We start from the raw sequence: 21428 nt of genomic DNA, 5'->3' as shown, positions 1-21428 counted from the left end.
ACAAGAAATAAAGGACTACAACTGATACTGCATGAAAAATCTGTGTAGGCAGAAGTAGTCATCACAGATGGGATTCATTCAGTATACTGCTGTTAGTTCTACCACCCACAGAATCTTATTATCATTTCCTACCAAACGCACTTCATTAGCTCTGAAGAAATCTCTATTGTTTGTTTCAGCAGATAGTTGAAGTTACTGTGATGATATATGGATATTAAGTAGTTAAAGGTCATGCCAATTAAAAAAATTGTTACTTTAAGTTTCTAAAGGTCATAATTAAAAGTGTTTTCATTTGATGACAACCAGTATAACTTCTGATTTAAAGAAACACTTACAAACTTATCCTTTATTACTGAAACTGAAAGTATTCCTTCTACAATGATAGAGCATCAAGATGTTGTCCATTCCCTACTTGTTAGTTTCTTCTTCTGTTCTAATTAAATTTATAGTAGAAATTTGAGCAAGTGACATCCCGCCACAGAGGAAGGATGCAAGCTTCCACCTTTTTGCTGAAGCACAAGCTGACATTCCTGATTTGTATACAGGGCGGAGTTCTGCATTCTTTTTATTGCTGTGAGTGTTGACAGTGATGACAGTTCTTACAGGAGAGACAGTTCTTTGATCATGTGTGTCACTCGCTATGAGGAGGAAACTTGCATTAAATTATTGTTGTAAGGGACTTGACTTAGGAGAGCTGGTAGAGTGAATGGACATAAAAATTCTGATTCATCTGCCACTTTCCTGGGAAAAAAAAAGTCTGTGTTACAATACGAGTTATAAAGCAACTATGGTGTAAATAGCTGTAGATGGATCCAAAGCAAAACAGAAAAAAAAATGTTTGCTTTACTACTTTAGAGAAAAACCTAGAATTACTAAAAATTGCCCAATCTTATTCACAAACAGTTGTATCAGCACAACTAAGAGAAGCACAGCACTGTGGTATAAGGGTGGAAACTCCACACACACAGGCAGAGTACTCATTCTGTTAATCCACAGCCAAAGAAGTGCAGTACACTTAACAGAATTTAATTAAAATTTCCAAAGAATCCATTCTTGTCGTGGTCAGTTCATTTTGAGTTAGGGGAGAGTAATTGTTCCTAAGTAGTTTGCCTGCAGCAATAGAACAGAATTCAGGAATTTCTTGTTTATGAGTTCCTCATAAATTACCGAATCAGTCACATGGCTTTATAAAGTAAAGAGTATTAGCTGCAAAATGTTAGTTGCTAAAGGTAATGAAATTAGTATGAAGAGCTTGCCGTTCAAGAACTATCTCGTAATTTCTTTTTGTTCCTGTTTACCAGATTGTTAAACAACATATTTAATGCCTAAGGGAATCTCCTATCTCACTATTCCTTCCTTCCTAGTAGCTTTACAGATTTCCGTGAATGAAACAACAGATTTCAGATGTTGATTTCCTCACTTAGTTTCATTGCAGCCATCTGGTGGTGACATCACACATAATCACCTGTGTCTAACAAGCACCTGATAGTTCTTCTTTGGGGACTGAAATGAAAGTACAATACACACACACCAGCTCAATATCAGGGTGTATTTGTACTTCAGTGATTTACTATCATGATTAAGATACACAGGAGACGACTTCAGCTGTTTTAGTTAATTTAGATAATTTCCTGCAACTTTACTCATCCTCCCCATTAACATGAATACACATTTGTTTTTTTTTTCTGAGGTAGACATTAAAGAGGTTAAGTAGGTTGGGCCCTGTGACTAATGATTCCTTGGCTCTGACTGTATTTTGTTCTTCTAGAGTATTCCATGACACTTTATTAGCATGCAGGGGATACTCTGAGATTCTCAGCTGTAAGACAAGACTTAGAAATTCACATTCTAGAAATCTCATAGCTTCATGAAGAGAAACTGTGGCTCTAAGACCGAGCTTCAAGGTAAAAATACAGAATTACTTAAATGGTAAAAAAAAAAAAAAAAAAAAAAAAAAAAAAAAAAAGACAACCACATCTTGCATTAGCATTGTCATTATGTTAGCACTGTGGTTCTGAATTTTCATGTTCTGCATTGATTAAGAAAAAACACAGCACAACACAGCAAAACTTGGTCAAGGTGATGCTGCAGTAATTGAATGAGGCTGTTCAAACTCTGTAAGAGTTTGTTGTTCCATTAACACTGCAAAAGCTTGGTTTTGTTATTGCCAGTGCCTTATCACAGGCAACAAATGAAAAGTGCAATTGGGAACTACTTCACTACACAAAGTGTGAATTTAATCCTCTCCTTTTAGAAATGTCAGCAATATAAACAGGCAGCAGCTAAATGAACACACCACAATCTGACAATAAGCAGTAAATATTTCCTCTACCAGTGCTGAGTTGTGAATGATGGTTAGTATTACCTACATGGACAAAACCCCTGGTTTTAAATGGTCATTTGCATACAACCACATTCTAAAATGAGTATTCACTGCAGAGACAGTATTTTGTAGCGCTTCTCTACCTAGGGCTACATTACAGATGCCAGTGCTGCAAGTAAACTGATTACTCCTTTCACACCTCACAGTAAATAAGTGGCACTTAAAATGCCTTGTCTAACTTTCCTCTTTTGTCTTCTATGCTGTAGTGTATACTTCAGCACTGAGGAACAGAAAGCGTATCAATAGTACTACATGTATCACCTTATGGGTGTGTTGGTTTCTACTTTTGAGTCAAGCACCTGACTGTCAGTTTCCTCAAGTGAAAAAAAATGAAAGATACACAGCAATTTTACTTCCCTTACCCTTTGCAGAGATTCGTCTGCTAAGGATCACAAATAGGAAGGAGTATTCTGAAACAGTCATAGAAATTTACAACAGAAATACAACAATGGAAGACCCAGCTGCAGACAGCATTAATTTCCACCAGAAAGTGCAATTTCAATAACCCAGCAGTGTTTCCCATGTGTACTTCCTTTTCCTATTAGACAATGAAGCAAGTCAGATGCGTTAGAATTGAAGTAGGTGAAGTTTACCTAAAAGTGCAGTTAACTGTGCTCCAGGGGCAGTTTTGCAAAAGCTCCTCTTGCTTTTCCATTAACATCTAAGAGACCGGATAGTATTTTGATGTAGCTCAGTTCCACTGTGCTAGGTTCTATAGCTAAGGAGAAGCACATCCTGAAGTGATTCATGTTTTTTCCCTAGCTTGTTTTCCTCAGCTCTGTAATTGAAAATTGCTAAAGCATTATTTGAAGTACGTGTAGTATCTTAGGAACTAACTCAGTGATCATAAATTTGCATCACAAGTGCACATATAGCTTCTTACCTGGCATAAATTTTCAATCTGAACCACTCATTAACTATTACCACAATTATGACCCACCCTGTAATCACCACTGGCTAATATCTGTCAATTTGAGGCTCCCTTTTCTACTTTTTATTTTTTGTTCCCTTCTTTTAGAGGCTTTTGGTTTTATGTAAAGAAAGAAACGGTAAAGAAATTTCTCATTTGTTTTTTTGGGGGTTAGAAAACACAGCAAGGGCAGAAACATTGAAAACTCACAGAAAAAATGGACTTGATGGGGAAAGAATCAGATAAACCATACTGAGGGAAGATGCGGAACAAGGAAGAGAGGAACTGTGGAAGAGAGGTCAAGAATGAATGAAAGATAGCTATCTATTCATTTCAAATCAAGTGAGTAACGCCATACCAACCTTTAGGGGAAAAAAAAGCCACCACCTGAAACTGACACAGCTCATGTCAGTATTAGCACTGACTAGAGTTTTCAGAGAAATACGATCAGTAATTTTACTCTTAATAGGCGTAGATACCAAGCTGAAGCAGAAGTATAAATTCTGTAGAAATTAAAGGCAACGAGTATTTGGAATGTTTACCATGCCGTCATCAAGCAAGATTATCAAGCTCGTGACTATTCAAATACGAAGTATTTAAGTTACAGCCAGATATTACAGTAAGAGAAATTGAAACACAAAACCTTAATCAAGCTGAAAGATTTAAGATGTTTCAGTGATGTAGTTAAAAAGATGCACGTAAGCATGAAGTCATTAAAATGACTTAGGCCTCTTAATCTTCTCAAAAGCAGATTAAGCTAAACTTAAAACGTGACAAAGTGAAATTTTGATTTTATGCACTATGTATCCTTGGTATGGATGTTCAGTATGTACAGTTCTGAAAACTCATTTTCGTAATGTTTTTGCATCCCCAAAATATTGCGCTGCAAGCTGACAAAAAGCTGCCAGTTACATCATCACATTTGGCACACTCAGTTAAGATATTTTTAAAGGCAATGGAGTATTTCAAAGGTTCTAACTGAAAAGATGCTATTAAAAGTGGCATAATGCTTTTATATGAAATGTTGGCTAATTCTATTAAGTTTAATTACAGAAATTCCTTTTTTTTTTTTCCAAAGTACTATTGTAAAAGCTTTTATGTGGAACGTGGAAGAACTGCAGAAAACAAACGTATACACTAAAAATTAATTTTCAATACACTCCAGTATACTGTGTCCAACATGTTTAATTTCTTGTTGTTCAACAGATTTATTCTAAGTACAGAAGTATATCAGGTACAGTTTTAGAATTAACTTCCCTATGGTGGTAACTTGCTTCATGTACAGTAAAGATGATCAAACACCAAATTCATTCTCCAAGAAGAGATCTTTAATGATGGTCAGAAGACTCTGAAACAAAGACATGATTTAGACTGTTCAAACAGTAGAGTAAACCAATTCAAGAACATAGTTCAGAACCTAGAATAGACAACTGTATCGAAATCTGAGCATAATATTTGGCAGGTTCAACTGCCCTGATAAATAAATCTACCACACCAAACTAAATGTACAACAAACTTAGCTAATAGTAAGAATCCTTTTTCACACATTTTAAAATGCTATTGCAGCAAACTCTTCCGCAGGTTTGGTATGGTTATTGGTATTGGTTATTTGTAATTACAGTTTATTTATGCTATTATCCTTAAGTCTAGAATTATTGTCACTAATTACATATATAAAATGTAAATAATGTTTGCATATACAAATTCAACTGGGAGCAAATGACCTATCTATAATGGTACAGAAAGTAACCTGAGTTATAGCAGCTCATGACAAATAAGAGGGTATTATATAGTTAATACTTACTATCTGCCACTGCTTTTTTGCCTAGAAGGAAAGAAAAAACAAAACAAGCTGAACAATTACACTTAAAAAAAAAATCCTGTTTATATTTTACAGATAAATTTCAGTTAGATTACTCAACTCACGATTTCCTGAGTGTGAATGAGATTTAAAAAAGCATACAAGATGTACTTTTTATGGTACATTTCCATAAACATTATATATATATATATATATATAAAAATTATTTTTAATCAACCAAGATTCTATGCATTTAGAATTCATAGCCATCAAGACTCCCACTATAATTTGAGGAAAATTTATACAGAATGGTAGTTTTGCATGGTGTGTGTGTGTGTATATATATATATACACAAAACTGAAGAATGTAAACTGAAGTAGTAACAATACCGTTTACCTTAAAATCTTTTGTAATTAAAATAGCTTATTTCACATTCCCATTTTAATTGTTCTCCTAAAAGACTGATTTATAGTGACCAGACATAAATATATGGAAAAAATTTTTTCGTAAGGCAGGCAGTCATAAGAGGCTGTGCAATCTCCATCCTTGGAGGGACTCATTTGAATTCTGACTGGTGCTATCAGCAACTTGATCTAACTACTTTGAGCAGTGGTTTGGATCAGGTGACCTAAAGAAGTCCCTTGCAGCCAAAGTTATTCTACAACATACGGTTCTATAAGTAAACGTATTAAATACAAAACTGAACCCTAAACCTCAGGAAGGGCTACAGCTATTAAAAGCTATTTTCACTTTAAATTAATGCTTAGCTTACACTTCTTCCATATCAAGCTTCTTATAATTCTTAGTGACAGGTAGTAAAGGGATTGGCTTGGAAATTTTTCAGCATAGCCCAAATCGAAGAATAGGACCTTCAAGATACCATAATCTGTTGTAATCTTCTGCTTTGCCGGACCTGACCCACTCAAATGTACTAGCTTTACATTAGATGTTCTATTTTTTTCTCTAAGAAAGAGATCCAGCATCACCAAATAAAACACAATTCAATGATCAGTGATGTGATGTACCTCATACTTTAAGGTGCATCAGCCCAAAATTATAGTACTTAATACAGTTCGCATGGGAAACCGTTCTTAAAGTTGCGTTATTTTTTTTTTTGCAAATATTAAGAAAAAAAATCAAAGTTCTAGTTCAAAACAACCTCACATTCACTCAGGAAAAATCTAGAGAATCCTCTGGCTATGCATTTCAAATTAGATGTGTGTTTTTTAAAACCAGTGTCTACATTATTTAATATTCATAAAGCAGGCACAGTTACACTAGTTTACGAATGATTTTGTTAGCGTAGCCTTCTACACTGAACATATTAAACTTTTATGGCAAAAACTTGGCCTTAAGGAAAAGTGTTACTTTCTTATTTGCTAGATATGTTGAAGGACAGTTTGAGCTGTTGTGGACAATCATTTTATAAACCATGATTTTAATTAACAGCCAATGAAGATTAAAATGTTTAACTTACCACCATATGAAATTTTGTAATAGGTATAAGCTGTTAATGCTATACCGACCCATACTTCTTGATAAATTGTAGAGAAGTAGAACCTCATGGCTCTCCATGACTTTGGAATCATGGCTTGCACCATCTGAAAGGTAATAAGAAGTTCTGCAATGAGAAGTTTTGTAACTATATTCTTACCTGCTATATATGTATGTGCATGTACTTATATATACACTTTTATACATCTGTGTGTTATGCATACCAAAGTAGTATATACGTGCATTTGTACTTTAGATGTATATCTATATATATATTCTTTATATGTATTACACGCATATATACGCGCACACACACACCTAATACATCATCATCAGCAATTTATGGGTTTGAAAAAATAATCCCCCAACATGCAAAAGTACTTATTCCAAAGTAAAGCATCGAAAATTCAGAATTAAGGTTATAACTTAACAGGCTAACACACAAAAAAATGTATTCCAGCTGATGAAAGGACTCAAAGATGATCAACAGAACATTTGCACAGCAGCAGTACGTAGGCTCCTCTCCCTTTATCGGTGACTTTTTGTTTGTTTCCAGACTCTCTCAGGAGCAAAACCTTGTTCCACACAAGCTAGACAGACTCTTTCCTTACACTACCAAGTCAGTTTCCCTCCCTCGCCCACATCTACCATGTCTCCCAACATGGTAATTTCTACTCAAAATAGGAAAACACAAGATAAGCTACTAAATTCAAGATTTATCATGAATGTATTACTTTTAAAATATGTCCCGAGAATAGAGAGCCTACTGATTTTTTTCTCTTCTTTGTATCCAGCTTTGTTAGTCAAGGTAAACACAGAAAGCTGTGTAAGATATGTTTTAAAATAAAACTAACTCCCATACAACAGGTTGGCATACCATTTGCACCACATTACACAGCAATACAACATGTTCTACTGTTTTCTACTTAAACAAGCAGAACACTTTACCCAACACAATACAACCCATTATAAACAGTTATATGCAGATATGGATAGTATATGTCAAGCCAGCACCCCAGGATAGAAACAGTTTTTGTTTTTTCCAACTTCTGTGAGGTCATTCTCACTTATTTCCCAGTGCTAAGTGTAAAGCATCCTTTAGCAACCATCAAGGGTAAAAGGAGACAAGGGCAGCCAATGTCAAAACAAGTGAAAAAATTTAGATGGTACTTAATGAAAGCATTTTCACGGAAATCAATGTATGAATACAGACAAGTCCACGTTTCTCTTTACTAGTTTATGGAGAGACATCTCAATCACATTCATATTTCCTGAAATCGTGCTGTGCTTTCACCTGTGCTATTAAGAGCACTGAAAACCACTCTCCCCAAGGTTTTTAGTGTTTGTTCACAGAATCACAACATGGCCAAGGTTGGAAGGGAACTCTGGAGGTCATCCAGTCCAACCTCCCTGCCGAGCAGGATCACCTAGAGCACGTTGCACAGGATGACATCCAGGTGGGTTTGAATATCTCTAGAGAAGGAGACTCCACAACCACTCTGGGCAACCTGTGCCAGTGCTCTGTCACCTCACAGTACAGAAGTGCCCCCTCATATTGAGCCAAAACCTCCTGTGCTTCAGTTTGTGCTCGCTGCCTCTCATCCTGTGGCTGGGCACAACCGAAAAGAGACTGTTCCCATCCCCTTGATGCCCACCCCTCAGGTGTTTTTATACATTAATGAGGTCTCCCTTCAGTCTTCTTTTCCAGGCTAAACAGGCCCAGCTCTCTCAGCCTATCCTTGAATGACAGGTGCTCCAGTCCTCTCATCATTCTCACAGCCCTCCTCTGAACTCACTCCAGTAGCTCCATATCCCTCCTGCACTGGGGAGCCCAGACCTGGTCACAGCACTCCAGGCGTGGCCTCACCAGGGCTGAACCTCAGGGGGAAGATCACCTCCCTTGACCCGCTGGCAACACCTTTCCGAATGCAGCCCAGGACACCGTTGCCTTCTGCTAAGCCACAGTACTGACTCAATGTCACCCCGCTGCCCACCAGGCCTCCCAGGTCCCTCTCTGCAGAGCTGCTCTCCAGCAGCACACCCCCCAGCCCGCACTGCTGCTTGGGGGGCCTTCCCCCAAGGCCTCTGCGGACACAACACTGATGAAACCTCCCCTCAAAACCCCTCCCTACGACAGCGGCATGCCCGTTCTGGTCCCCCCTCCCAAGCACGCCCTCACCACCCCTCGGAGCGCGGCCCCGCGGCCCTTCCCGCATCGGGGGGCGACGGCAGAGCACGGCCGCCCGCCCTCACCCAGCACCTCCCGGGGGCTGCCCCCAGCCGCCCGCCCGAGGTGCGCCCCGCGGCACCCACCGTTAGGGCCGGGGGGGAGCGCGGCGGCCGCCGAAGGTCACGGAGCGGGGACAGCCGCCGGTGCCGCTGCGGGGGACGCCGGGAAGGGGAGGCACCCGCCCGGCAGGGGCGGCCGCGGCCAGGCAGCGCCCCCTGCAGCTGCGGAGGAGCGGAGCCCGGCTCCCAGCCGCTCCTCCAGGCGCGGGGGAAGGAAGCTGGGCGCCCGGGGAGCGGGCGGCACCGGCAGGCAGCCACCCGCCGGGGCGGGCTGAGGCGGCTCCGCGCCTGGGGGACGATTCCCTGTGTAAAAGGGAGGGACGGGGTGGCGCACCCCGGAACCGGGAGGGGACCGTACTTCGTACTGTGACTGGGCAGGGAGCGTGCTTCGTGCTGTGACCGGGAGAGGAGCGCGTTTCGCCCCGGGAAGCGCAAACGGGAGCCAACACCCGGCTCTACACCGCTCCGCCCGCTGCCCCCCAACATGGCGGCCGCCCCCCCCCCCCAACATGGCGGCCACCTCCCCTTAGCGCCGCCGCCCGGCCGAGGCGCCCGGTCACGTGGTGTGGGCAGAGCCAGCCCGAGCGCGGTAAAAGAGCCGCTCGGGGCCGTGGTGCGAGGCCGTGCCGCCGCCATCATGCTGCGGGCGCTGACGGTAGAGCAGATCCGCGACTGGTTCACCGTCGGCAAAACCGTGACCGCTGTCGAGTTTTTGGGGGGCGAAGCGCACACTGGAGCCCCCCGAAGTCCCCTCGGCTGCCCCGATGGCCCTCGGGAGCCGCTGGTGGCCGCGGGGTGAGTGCGGGGCTCCTGGTGGTGAGGGCGAGGGGCTGCGTGTGGGGACACCTGCGGCGGCTTCCATCAGTCAGCTCCGTGTCTGAGGTAGCGGGGTGAGCGGAGTGTGTCCTTAGGGCACGTGTGTGCCTGCAGCTGCCCTTCAGTTCCTTGTGCCTGGCGTGGCTGCAGCTCGGGGTGCTGCTGTTGGCTTCCTGGGCTGCACGGGCTGCCTGCTTCTGGCTTTGCCTCAAGAAGAGCACGAAACTGGCACGTTGAAACGTTTGTCTTCTCTCAGGCCCTCGTGTAAAAGCGCTGCTGGTACTACGTTCTGAATTGCTGATGGAGGTCTGCTTTTTATACAAGGAGTTAAAAAAAAATGCACAAATACATAAATGGCCAAATTGGGGGGGAATGGGCTAAAGTTGTGACAGGGTAGGTTTAGGTTGGATATTAGGAAGATCTTTACTGAAAGGGCTGTTAGGTATTGGAATGGGCTGCCCGGGGAAGTGTTTGAGTCACCATCCCTGGAGGTCTTTAAAAGATGTTTAGATGTAGCCCTTAGTGATGTGGTTTAGTGGAGGACTTGTTAGTGTTAGGTCAGAGGTTGGACTAGGTGATCTTGGAGGTCTCTTCCAACCTAGATGATTCTGTCATTCTGTAAAATATTTAAAATGTTTCAGCGTGGAAAATACGGCTGTGCTCTTTAACTTGCCTGTCATAGGTCCATCTGTCTCCAAGTTAGCCCTTTTTTTTGTAGCTATTTTATTTGGCTAAAAGCATCACAGGCTGTTTGTTCTGCCCACCAGTTGTGCAGGTGGGAAACATTGGTGCTCTTTGATATTGCCACTCACCTTTCTGGCAGTGGAATGGTTTGTGTTAGCTGTCTTCTGAGGGCAAAAATATCAGCAGGGTTAGTGTGAGGAGTCGCAGTTCCGCATTGCCTCATGCAAATCATGTAGACCCTAAGTAAAAAGCACTTAAACACTTGTGTTGTCAGACAGTGACTGTCAGCAGGGAAATGATGACTGGCCTACTGCGATGATACTGCTGATTGAGATGAAATCTAGGGCGTAAGCAAAATTCCAGGAAAGTTTGCCTTAGCTGGCTGAGGTGAAGGTTTTCTTTGTGGCATAAGCCAAACATTCCTTTAGAATATGTCTGACTTCTTGAGCTTGTCTTCCTGTTCTTTCTGCCTTTATTCTTTCTATGCTTTTCTCTGCTTTTCTCTGCTATTTAACTAAAGAGTACATTTGCACTTTAGTCTGATGAAAATATTCATATTCTGTAAAATTACCTCTTGATTCTGTATTTAAAAAATAAATTGACAGAGTAAGGTGTTAGTGGACCACGTTTCTTCAACCTTTGGATAATTTTTTCCTTTGTCACCTCCAGTTTCCAGTTTGGTTTCTCTCCTTTTCTCCCCATTTGTTGCTGCTACAACTGGATATAGTAGCCTAGTATATGTTTAATCAGTAAAAGGTGTGTGAAAGTAAGCAAGACTTTCTGTGCTTTTGCTTAGCATTGGGCTGGGAAATAATTGACTGTGATGCCTAGATATTTTGTTATTATTCAGTAACTGCCTTTTAGCATGTTTTAGTGGTGGTCCTCGTTTCTGGAATTGGAAGTCTGCATTTGCTTGTATTAAAATGAAATGTATGAACAATGGAGAAGCTGTATCAGTGGTCACTGTGCTTTTGACACACACACCCACACACACCCTTACCTGCAGCCTCCATGTTTTGATGATCACGAAGGTAAGTGAGCCCTACATGTTTACTGCCTTATCATTTTCCATAAACTAAGATTTGGAAGCTAAATTTGTGGGGCTTTTCTCCTGTTTTCCAATAAAAAGTTGTGAAGGTGCATGTCTTAAAAAACTTTTCTTTATGTGAATTACCATTGCTGGGATCCTGAACGGTTGACTAAATAAAAAATATTTTCCAAAGCCTGCGTTGCAGATGTTCATTCTCAGTGTAATACTAATTCTGCTAATGTCTTTGATATGCTCAGTAATTTACCTTCTTGCCTATAGAAAAGTACCTGAAGTTTAACCCCTTGAGGGAGCTTTGTCGTTGAGAAAATACTTTGAGGCCATCCCTGTCCATGTGCAGGGATCCACTTCTGGCTTGTTTTAGAACGGCATGAAAAGAATGCGATAAATTTTATTCTGTATTGGTAGAGCAGATTAAGTTGAAATGAACACTTTTTAAATTTATTTTTAAACCAACAGCTAAGCAAAAGGTGGACAGAGTTTATGCCAGCTCTGAGTGCAGGTCTGAGTTTGCATATATGTATGAAGTTTTACATATTTAGCTTATGGGAGGTGGGGGGACCAGTTACTCTTAGTGATGAGCTGCATTTTTTAATTATTCTAAACCTGTAGGAACTGATTAACTCTAGCCTTGTAGTAGTTTGTTAGCTAGCTTTATGCAAGAGTTTTGTTTTGCCTTCTTTGTATCTGGTATTCCACTCTCCTGTGTGAAATGTTCTCAAGATCTGTGAATTTTCCAAAGGCTTCTTAAAACCATATAGCTACCTTTAATGGAAGATACTGTGCAATTTGTTTCACCTAATTTATATTGCATTGCAAGTGAATTTCTTCTTAGGTGGAGAAGAGTTGTGGCCTGTGTTTTCACTGACTTTCTGCTCTAGTTGTCTGCTGTGACCATAACTACTGTGTGTCTGATCAGTCTTGTAAGACTTTATTGTGAACACACAATGATAAATAATGGCAACTGAAAATTTGAAAAGATCACCTCTTGCTTTTGCGATGATCTGTTGAATATCTCTTGCTGTTACAGAAATGTACCATATCTTTTACACGTATTTTACATTGTTTTCATTTTAGAACTTATTCTTGAAGTTGAGAAATAACTGTTCAGCTCCAAAAGGTATTTACCAGTTTATTTGGTACAACTGATACTATATTAAATCTTACACAGTATAAAGTTCCCACAGAGCCTAAAAGCTGTGTGACAAATGCAGTAGTTTGTGCCTAATGCTTTGTGGAGTGGTGCTATTTCAAAATACAGAACATGGTCTTTTCTTGTTTATACATCTATATCTGTCTACCTGTATGCTAAAAGGAAAACACCTCAATGCTTTATCAGCAGCAGCAATGTTTTTTGTTAAAAGGTGCCTTCAAACACAACATTTTAAAGGAACAATGAAGATAGGAGGAGGGTTCATACTTAAAGTTTGTATAATGCACGCTAGCTATAACCAAGGACTTGGATTTCTGAACTTGTATAAGAAGGGAGCGTGTCACATTTTCTATTCCTATGTTTGTGGATGGCAATCACAACAAAGGAAGACAAACACTACATAGCTTTTTGAAAGAAACACAAACCCACTCAACTTGATGGGTAGTAGTATGGAAGGTTCCAGATTCTATCAGAGAAAGTGGGAAACATGCTTTGCGTGTTTTTGTCGACATAACTTGAAACGGTGGGGATTTCATCTTTGTCTGATTTGTTAGAACTGTCTCCACGCAGGCTGCAATGTTCAGAGCAATTTGTATTCCATACAACTGCCAGTTGCTCTTGTTGGTTTTCTCTCTCAATGGTAGTAAGGAAATCTTGTAAAACTTGCTTGAATATGTAGACTATTTCCCAAGGTAAAACATCGTTTTCTGCCAAAACTTCACGAAATCTAGAAACAAACAAGAATTGAAACCTAATCATCAGGGCTGACAACTCTTCTGTTTCCTTGCTCATCTTCTGAGGGAAGGGGAAGGAGGAGGAAATGACTGTGCTCTGGTGTCATTTATTCCTTGCTACCACATTTCCCCACACGCCTCCCCCAAAAGATTACAAGAGGAAGAGAGCTCTAACAATGCACTGGAAGCGGTCCAACTATTATGAGGATTGTTGTTATTCAGTATGCTTTTTCTTTTTTTTTTTTTTTCCCTTCTCCATCTGGGTAACTTGATTTAAACTGACTTTGCCCGTAGGTATATTCTGGGCTTTAAAAGGTACATGGGCTTCTTCTGTCATTTCTACAAGCCCCTAGAAAATATATTTAAAATACGAGTACAGGAGGATTTTACATGGTCATTTCCCCCAACGTTTCATAGTTAGTAGATTGTAACCAGTTTACAATTAAATTGTAATCGTTTACAATTTAATATCGGGGATAATTAACAGGAAAAAATGAAAGTATTGACAGGTCACATTTTTAAGCATGCAAGACTTCCCTTGTTTAGGACTAAACCAGGAAAATCCCGATATTCAAAAACAAAAACTTCACCTGTACAACATAATAAAGCACAGGTGTAGTATGTGAAACATCTATAAAATACATTCAAGTAGATGGTCATTGTTACACTGGAAGGAAGATCAGAGCCATGCATAAGCTTGGGAAAGAAATAGTTTGTTTACGCTTCAGTACTCAAGGCTAGGGGAGTAGGAGTAGTTACCTGCTGAGGATGGTTCCAGTTTGGCAGGGCTGGATTTGAGAACAGAGGACTTCCAGCTGCCGCTGCTCCGTGGCTGGAATTGTTGCTTGAGGATTCTGGTAGTTCTTCAGCCAGTTGTAATCCGTGCCAGGTTTCTGGACTTTCTGTTCATTTTCAATCTCTTGCACTAATCTTTCACGCTCTTTCAGGTGCCATTTCAGTTCCCTCAGCAAGGTTTTGGTAACTAGTTCTGATCCAGGATACCTTGTGGATTTGTAGGAATCGTTCTTTGACCATTTCATCCAGCCAAAAAGTGGCATTTTTAAGCTGTGAGGAAAAAATAAAACAATGTATTTTGCTTATTTCTGTCAGACCGGTAGTGTTTATACCTACAGACTTCCTTTTAAGCTGCTGACTGTTTAAAGGGAGCTTTACTCATGATGGTAAAATTTCTTGCACTACAATATAAGAAGCGATAATAATCGGCAAGCTGTAATTAAATGTGACAGGCCTTACATTTTATAATATTTTACATCTGTTTTCTGAGTTAACACTTTCAAATGCTCTAAGCTTCAGAGTTGTAAGTGCATATTTATCATCTTGAAATTACTTCGTTTTTTTTCCTGAGAGCGTATGAGGTAGTTAAAAAGCATTTAAAAAATTGAAGTAATTCTTGCAAGTTTAAAAAAATAAATTGATAAAGTTAAGAGCTGCAACTCTGTATAAGTCCAGCTTAAAACTTCTGTATCACTTCGTATTTTTACATAAGTTCTTATTGATGTAACCTCTGGAAACAGAAATCTGGTGGAATAGACTTTTAAATTGCAGTTAGTTAGCAATCATGCAGACACAAGCATACCAATCAGAAAGAAATAACATAAATTACCTTTGCAGTTGTCTGACCAGTGTTTTTTCAGGTGAGTTTGGTTGAAGGTCTCTTATTCTAGTATATCCTGTTTCCAGGCTGTTACTGCTGGTGGAAGAAAACAAGTTTTTTTCTTTATTTACTCAAACTGTGCGTAGAAAAATGACTCTCAGTACTGAACATCACAGTTTTAAGTTTTTGTGCTTTTAAGGTTCTTTCTCATCCTCTATACCAGAGAGCAGCAGTAATCCATTTAACCTGACATGGTCTCAAACACTTTTTACAAGTCCATTAAGGTTTCCTACCTTTGGATTGAGTTCTGCTGATGGCAGCAATTTAAAAAAAAAAAAAAGTAACAATTTCAAATGCTTGTCACTAAATCCATCCGAAGGTATTGGTGGCAGTGAGATGAATAATGATTGTCTGGAGCAACTCCAGACGCGCTGCTGGCTGAAGTTAAGGCTGTCGGATGCTGTGATGCTTGGCTGTGCATAGCTGTGGGTCACAGTTTAGAGCTGTATTTTTATGCCTGTAGAGTGCTAAAAATAGCTCTGTTGCTTTTATCATCAACCTAAACTTTCAGGCCAGTGAGATGCTGAAAGACTTTCCCCTCTTAGAGGGGGGAGCAGGCTGTTGTACTGTCACTTCTGAACAGCTAAGAATAGGCTTCCTCCAGTACGGAGCATCTCAAGCCTTTGTTCGCTGAGTGTTGACAGAACAGAGCTATTTGACAGTTGCTCAGGATTTTGGTCGCTATATTAAATACTTCTTCCAGGTGAATTTCATCAATCTCATGGCACTACACTTTTTCGTTACCGTGCATAACATAGCTGTTAGCATTTTTAATTAACATTTCAAATGTGTTTAAAGAAGCCAGTCTGTAACACCTACGGTGTGCCATGAAAGACGCACTAATCTAATTAAAGGAATGGAATGAGAAGGAAATGCAAATTGAGGTCAAACTGATGTAAAAAGCCCAGAATTTAAAGTCTTACCATAGACTTCGCTTCTCTCTCGACTGGCTGTCAGTTGCCTTTTCCCTCTTCCCTTGATGAGTGTTTTGAGCATATCCATTTTTAAGATTAATTTCCAGGGATGGCATTGCGTGCAATAGAGGTCATTGAAGCAGCCATTTTCCGTTCCAGTTCTCTGGTCTCTTCCTATTAATCTAAATGGTAGGCATGGTATATTAAGTGCCTTCACTCCTTGTCTTCCTTGTTAGAATGGCTAGCTTTGCTCCTGTAAGTATTTTTCCTTCCTACTTTTTTGCCTCCACTGGTGTGTGGAACCGTTGGAAGAACAAGGCTTCTGTAAATTTGTTCTAGATGTCATACAGCATAAAGGATGACGTGTGGGGCTGTTATTAAAGCTGATATCCCTTATACATTGGAAAAATTCAGATGTCAGCATTAATCCTCTTCAAGTGGAAGGTTTTCACATTGCATTGTATGTGGTACTATGAAAAATGAAGGGAGCTAGGTTTATGATGACAGAACTGTCCTGACAGATTTTCGGATGAAATTAAAATGTTCCTTGCCACCTTCTTTACAGCACAGTTACCATGTCACCACTTACTTTCCAATTTGATACAGTGGAGAAAAAAATGCTGTACAGCAGAAAACCACTGTAGTGTCTCCTGCAAATTAAGGAGATGTGTGCTTGAAGGTGTGCAAATTAATGAAATGAGAAAGAACACCAACACCCACTGTTGTAGCTGGTTTTGTTTTTTCACCTAATCTTTGGTTATACCATGAAATTTTGTGAGTCTGGATACTGAGAATGATGCTTACCTTTTCATTGGAAGGGGAACACTGACAATCTTGTTGCTTCTAGTTCTGTACGTGTTTCAGATCTGCATTTGGGACGATATGGCTGTTTGTGCGAGTCTGACACTGGCAACTGGAACTTCATTCCGTCTAACCCGCAGTGTACCAGAGTTTTGCAGTGCTGTATCCAGATGGAAGTTGCAGCTTGACTTCAGCAGATAGTGGGTCTGTTCCCTGAAGGCATTAATGAGTGGTCTTACTGGTAGCTACAGCTGTTACGTCTTAGTCTGGGGCAAATCTATATTTTGATTCCTCCCACTAATTTTTAGGCGCATCTATAATAAAAATACAAATGGTGTAAAGTCATTACGACTTACCTTCAGTGTTTGTTTTCTCGTAAATATACGTTCTTTGACTTATTACTGGGGGAAAATGGTGTGGTTTCCTTGACATTTCTGTGGCAATCTTGCACTTCAGTCTGTAAATTCAGGGATGCTGTGTTCCTAAGAGTGATTTAGGTTCTGAGTTTCTTGCCTTTGTTTTTCCTTTTCTGAATCTTCCTCTGCTGGTACTGGAGGCTAAAACACATCATAGTACTAGAGAGAGACCGTAACATTAGTTACATAATGATGAGTAATTTTTCATTTGTTAATAAACCATAATTTACTCTGCCATTGAAGCAGAGCAGTTGTTAACTAATTGATACATATTGTGTAAACTAGCCCTAATGGTCTGTGAGTAGAAAAATGACTAATAAAATAGAAAAATAGAAAATGACAGCTGAAGATTCTTTAAATCTTGCTTTCCTTCAACCTCCTTATTATATTTTTCGTACTTTCCTAGGCAAAGAATGTAACGAATTCCTAAAGCACCCATTTCTGTAGCTTATTTTTTTTGAATTGCAGTGAACAGTATCTCCTCTTGTGCTGGTAAATCAGATTGGTTTTTCATACATGTATTTCTTAGACTTCTTCTTAAGACAAGCCTAAAAACCCGCTACAGAAAAATGGTTGTCTTCTGATGTTGTTCTCAAATTGAACTGAGGGAGCAGCAACAATTGCTGGAGCCAAAGTGCAGATTTCCTTTCATAAATCATCTCAGACAGCTTTGGTAGTCCTTCCTTGCTTGCTGTGACAGGTCCCAGGTTCGTCAGCGAAGAGCCCTGTTCCAAAGGAATAGTCTTAAAAGAGCACAAGTTAATTGAAAATTAAATGGGCAATTGAGGAAATAAGGGAGGCAGTCAGTGGGTAAAATGGTATCTCTTTTCTAGCAGCCCTATGTAAGACACAGGTCATTTCTCTTTATTTTGAAATGGCTTTCTAGAAAACAGACTTTCTTGAAAAGCTCAGTGGCTGCTTACATCTATCCTGTGGACTTTCTGGCACCAAAAAAATTTATTCCAAAACCTTAATGTGTTCCTCTTCCTGCTATACTCACTGTTCTTCACCTATCTCAAGTAAAGAGGAGGTCCCAATCAAACTTACTACTTTTTGTCCTAACTGTAAAATCTAGTGGTTTACAAAGATGTTCCTTACATAGGCAGCTGACTAGGAGTCTGTGTACGTAGTTTGTGGAGATGTTGGGTGAGGTAGAGAGAAGAGGGACTCCTCATTTTTCTTCTTTCTTGAAAGGACAGAATGCTTATGGAATCGCTAGAAATAAGCGATCACTAAATGATCATATTGTGCTGTGTGTATGGTTTCCAGCGCAGATTACTCGTGCTGTGTGTGCTGAATACTTACACGCTTCTTTGGAGCCTTTTCCTAAATTCTCTGTAGAAATGGAGTCTTGGGGAGAAGCTCTGACCACAGCTAGGTGGCTTGACTTGTGTCTCCTGTGCTGTCCGACCATATGAAGAGTAAATGCTTCATCTTGAGGATGGCTGAATAGAGCTAGGCAGTTTAAAACAGATTTCCGTGACAGGGCACATATGTAAAAGACCCTTAAGCTTTAGCACCACTAGAGGTGTGAAGACAACTGCACATGGAATGACAGAACAGCTGAAACCCATCTCTGTTGTAGTGGCTGCTTTGTGGTGGATTTTTTATGGGTTATGGTGGATACATTTGATATCTTCATGTCTTCTAGCTGTGTTAGTTTCATGGCATTTGGTTTACAAATACAGGAGAGAGGAATCATTGAGGTAGCTTGACTTGCATTTCCATAGTTATGTACACAAAGTAAGCATAATTTACCTGAAATTACTCCAGAATAGACTAATGTTGAAACTTTTTTTCCTTAGTGGCTTCAGTAAACATATGTGCAGCCTGTAATTCAGAAGGGGAGAAGGGAGCGTCAATCTAGTGTGGTATCAGTACAGGTCATCTGTCAAGATTTCCTCCGAAGACAGCACCACATCCGTGACAAGGGTTGTGTCCTGGGTATCTTTTGTCCTGATGGCACATGCCCAGCGTGTGCTGTGACAAACGTCACCGTTTATAAATGGTTGTTTGTCGTGTGTGGCTTGGTGTGTAGGCGTGGAAGCCTGGTCCATTGCTCTCATGTTCAACCTCATAATGCCTGATGTCCAGCGTCTGTTCTGGGAGTTTCTTTTTTGTCTCCTTCTGTTTGCTCTCACAGTTGGAGGGGAACCTGGAGTAAGATATTCTGGAATCAAATATCTGGTATGTGACTGCAGTTATTTAGCACTTAAGTAGGAGAATTGTTTGCTTTTAAAGTTCTTCAAGGTTAAAATCTCTGAATTTCCTTGTCGGGTCTCTTCCAGCTTATGTTACCAACTAGGAGCCCTTGGCTCCATATTAAAGGCACAGCATGACAACAGAGCAAGTATAGTTGCGTGCACTTCTGATGCAAGTGCAGCAGACAACATGGATTTAAATAGCTAATACTTACCATGGGTACACAGCATGTTCTGAGGGTGCTGAATGTACCTGGAGTTTGACTGTGAGACAATGGCAAAGCATAACTCCAGAGGAGTACTTGAAGAATAAAGGTGAAGAGCTTTTGTGGATGTTTACAGGACACTTCTTCAAGGCTAAGTGATAGCAAGGGAAAAAATGGGGTGGGTTCTTAGAACTTAGTAAGTGAACAGTGGAGTCTGGCATCGTGAGTTCCCGACTAACCTAGATAGCAGCTACTTCAGAAGATGGAACTGTTTATGGCAAGGTAATATTTCTTAGCTAAAAAGAGGTGAGAGCAGATGTTCATTTTATTCTGTCTGATGCTTTCCAAAATCTTTAGAAAGCTTATGTAAAGGACTAAGTAAACTAATCTCTTTAGCACAGTAAACTTGGATATTTGCACTGGCGTGTGGTTAAGTAAGTTTTAAGTTCGGATTATGACCTTTCAGTGCTACTGTAATGAAGGATTTGTTGTAATCATGTAATGTGGAAAGTGCATTCTCAAAACATTCTTGCAAAATCTGAAATTCTCAGGAAGAAGGGAAGTTCTCTAGGGAGAAGCTGTTGTTCCAGTGTAGTGTTTTCTCGAGAAAAGTATTGATCTGTAACCATATTCTGGGAACTAGCGAAACTTTTCTACTTGGGAGAAGAAGGTGCAAATCCAAGTTAGCTTTCAGTGCAGGAAGGAAGGCTTTAATCCTTCTGTGCGTCTTAACATCACATACATAAAGGAACTTCCTAAACTGAAAAGCTGGTCCAGTACTGAAATAAAAGCAGTCTACTTAAACCTGGCGTTACTACTGTGCTTGTCTGTATGAACTACAATTTCAGTACTGATTTGTGGTGGTTGAGTTCTGTGGTACACAACACAGTATTCTTTGACAGAAAGCCAGTTTGAGAAGTTACTGACCCTGCACACAGGTTAGCTCACCTGACTCAGTGTGCCATGGAGCTGGGCTTTTGAACTGCCTTACAGTTCTCTATGAATGAGAGACTCATAATAGCACACCAAAAAATTGTCATCAATAGTCTTGTTTGTCCAAAGGTATTGATAGCAAGTTGTAACCACTGCTAGCTAGCTAAGGTATTAACAACTTGGTGTAGTGGTGTGTGCTCCATGTTTGTTTGTAGGTTATAGTCACGCACTGTGGTTTGTCATCTGTCAGATGTTGTGAGGGGTTGATGCTTCAAGTTATGTATGAAGGTTACTACCAATACTACCAGTCACCTGAGAAAAGAGATTTCAGTTTTGTAGCTCTCTGTAGCTAGCAGGTAAGACGATGTGCTTCCATTTATAAGCTGTCCCACTCCTTGGATTTAATGATCGACTTTGCAGTGCATTTTTCTTTGATATGGCAGAACAACTCACTGGAGCTGTTTCAGGCTGCAGACAGATGGTGAGTCTACCTCCTCAGATCTTACAGACAGCATTGGATGGCTTTCACTTGTTAACAACTATGAACAAAACTTGCCACAAGCTGTTACAGCTAACAACAGTAATAATTCCCTTTTAACAGCGTTAGCTGACAGAGTTGTGTTAGCTATCACTGTGCCATTCCTGTGGTGAATATAACCAGGGCATGCTTGAAGCTGATTTCTTCCAGTCATGCTTCCTGTAGTGTTTGTCTGGTGCTGGTGACACATCACTGATAGGCAGGGAAGTTACAGGCATTAGTTAGAAATTGAGGGGATCCTGCATTTGATACTTTGTGGGCACTTTTTAATTTCTGAACTCTTAATTCCATTGTACTTCAGAGCTTTTAGCTGGTTTACACCAGATTGTTCATCTTTTTTTAATTGTTTTGAGGATTTTTTGGCTGTTTGGCCAAGTTCCTTCTCTTTATGCTTACAGGGGAGGGGATGAATTCTGAAGATTCAAGGAGTA

At 40.3% G+C, this 21428-nt stretch overlaps 3 protein-coding genes across 4 annotated transcripts in view; 1 reads left to right on the top strand and 2 right to left on the bottom strand.

Annotated features, from left to right (window-relative positions):
* Positions 1-4460: 4460 nt before the first annotated feature.
* ATP5MJ (ATP synthase membrane subunit j) lies at positions 4461-9061 on the bottom strand. Its single transcript, XM_040558767.1, has 4 exons — positions 8903-9061; positions 6573-6696; positions 5098-5118; positions 4461-4641 (listed from the first exon to the last, which is right to left on the bottom strand). Exons 2-4 carry the CDS (start codon positions 6694-6696, stop codon positions 4622-4624), a joined length of 165 nt encoding a protein of 54 aa, XP_040414701.1. The 5' UTR covers positions 8903-9061; the 3' UTR covers positions 4461-4621.
* A 206-nt stretch (positions 9062-9267) lies between these two features.
* Positions 9268-21428, top strand: part of TDRD9 (tudor domain containing 9) — a 68169-nt gene continuing 56008 nt past the window's right edge. For both annotated transcript variants that reach the window (XM_040558766.1, XM_040558765.1), the window contains exon 1: positions 9268-9673. In XM_040558766.1, coding sequence (XP_040414700.1) covers positions 9363-9673 — 311 coding nt within the window. In that variant the 5' untranslated portion in view covers positions 9268-9362. The remainder of the gene's footprint in view (positions 9674-21428) is intronic.
* Positions 12960-14432, bottom strand: RD3L (RD3 like). The gene is made up of 2 exons (XM_040558768.1): positions 14073-14432; positions 12960-13306 (listed from the first exon to the last, which is right to left on the bottom strand). The coding sequence occupies exons 1-2, from the start codon at positions 14369-14371 to the stop codon at positions 13009-13011; spliced, it is 597 nt and encodes a 198-aa protein (XP_040414702.1). The 5' UTR covers positions 14372-14432; the 3' UTR covers positions 12960-13008.

The sequence above is a fragment of the Cygnus olor genome, chromosome 5, assembly GCF_009769625.2.
Source record: "Cygnus olor isolate bCygOlo1 chromosome 5, bCygOlo1.pri.v2, whole genome shotgun sequence".
In the NCBI taxonomy this organism is placed as follows: Eukaryota; Metazoa; Chordata; class Aves; order Anseriformes; family Anatidae; genus Cygnus; species Cygnus olor.
The sequence above is the reverse complement of the archived record's forward strand: the minus strand, read 5'-3'. Positions and strand labels throughout refer to the sequence as shown.

Coding starts and splice junctions, on each gene's coding strand:
- ATP5MJ (XM_040558767.1), bottom strand. CDS start 6,696: ATGGTGCAAGCCATGATTCCAAAGTCATGGAGAGCCATGAGGTTCTAC. Junction 5,119..6,572: donor TTACAAAATTTCATATGGTG/GTAAGTTAAACA, acceptor CTTTCCTTCTAG/GCAAAAAAGCAGTGGCAGAT. Junction 4,642..5,097: donor CAAAAAAGCAGTGGCAGATA/GTAAGTATTAAC, acceptor TCTTTGTTTCAG/AGTCTTCTGACCATCATTAA.
- RD3L (XM_040558768.1), bottom strand. CDS start 14,371: ATGCCACTTTTTGGCTGGATGAAATGGTCAAAGAACGATTCCTACAAA. Junction 13,307..14,072: donor ACTGGAACCATCCTCAGCAG/GTAACTACTCCT, acceptor GTTTGTTTCTAG/ATTTCGTGAAGTTTTGGCAG.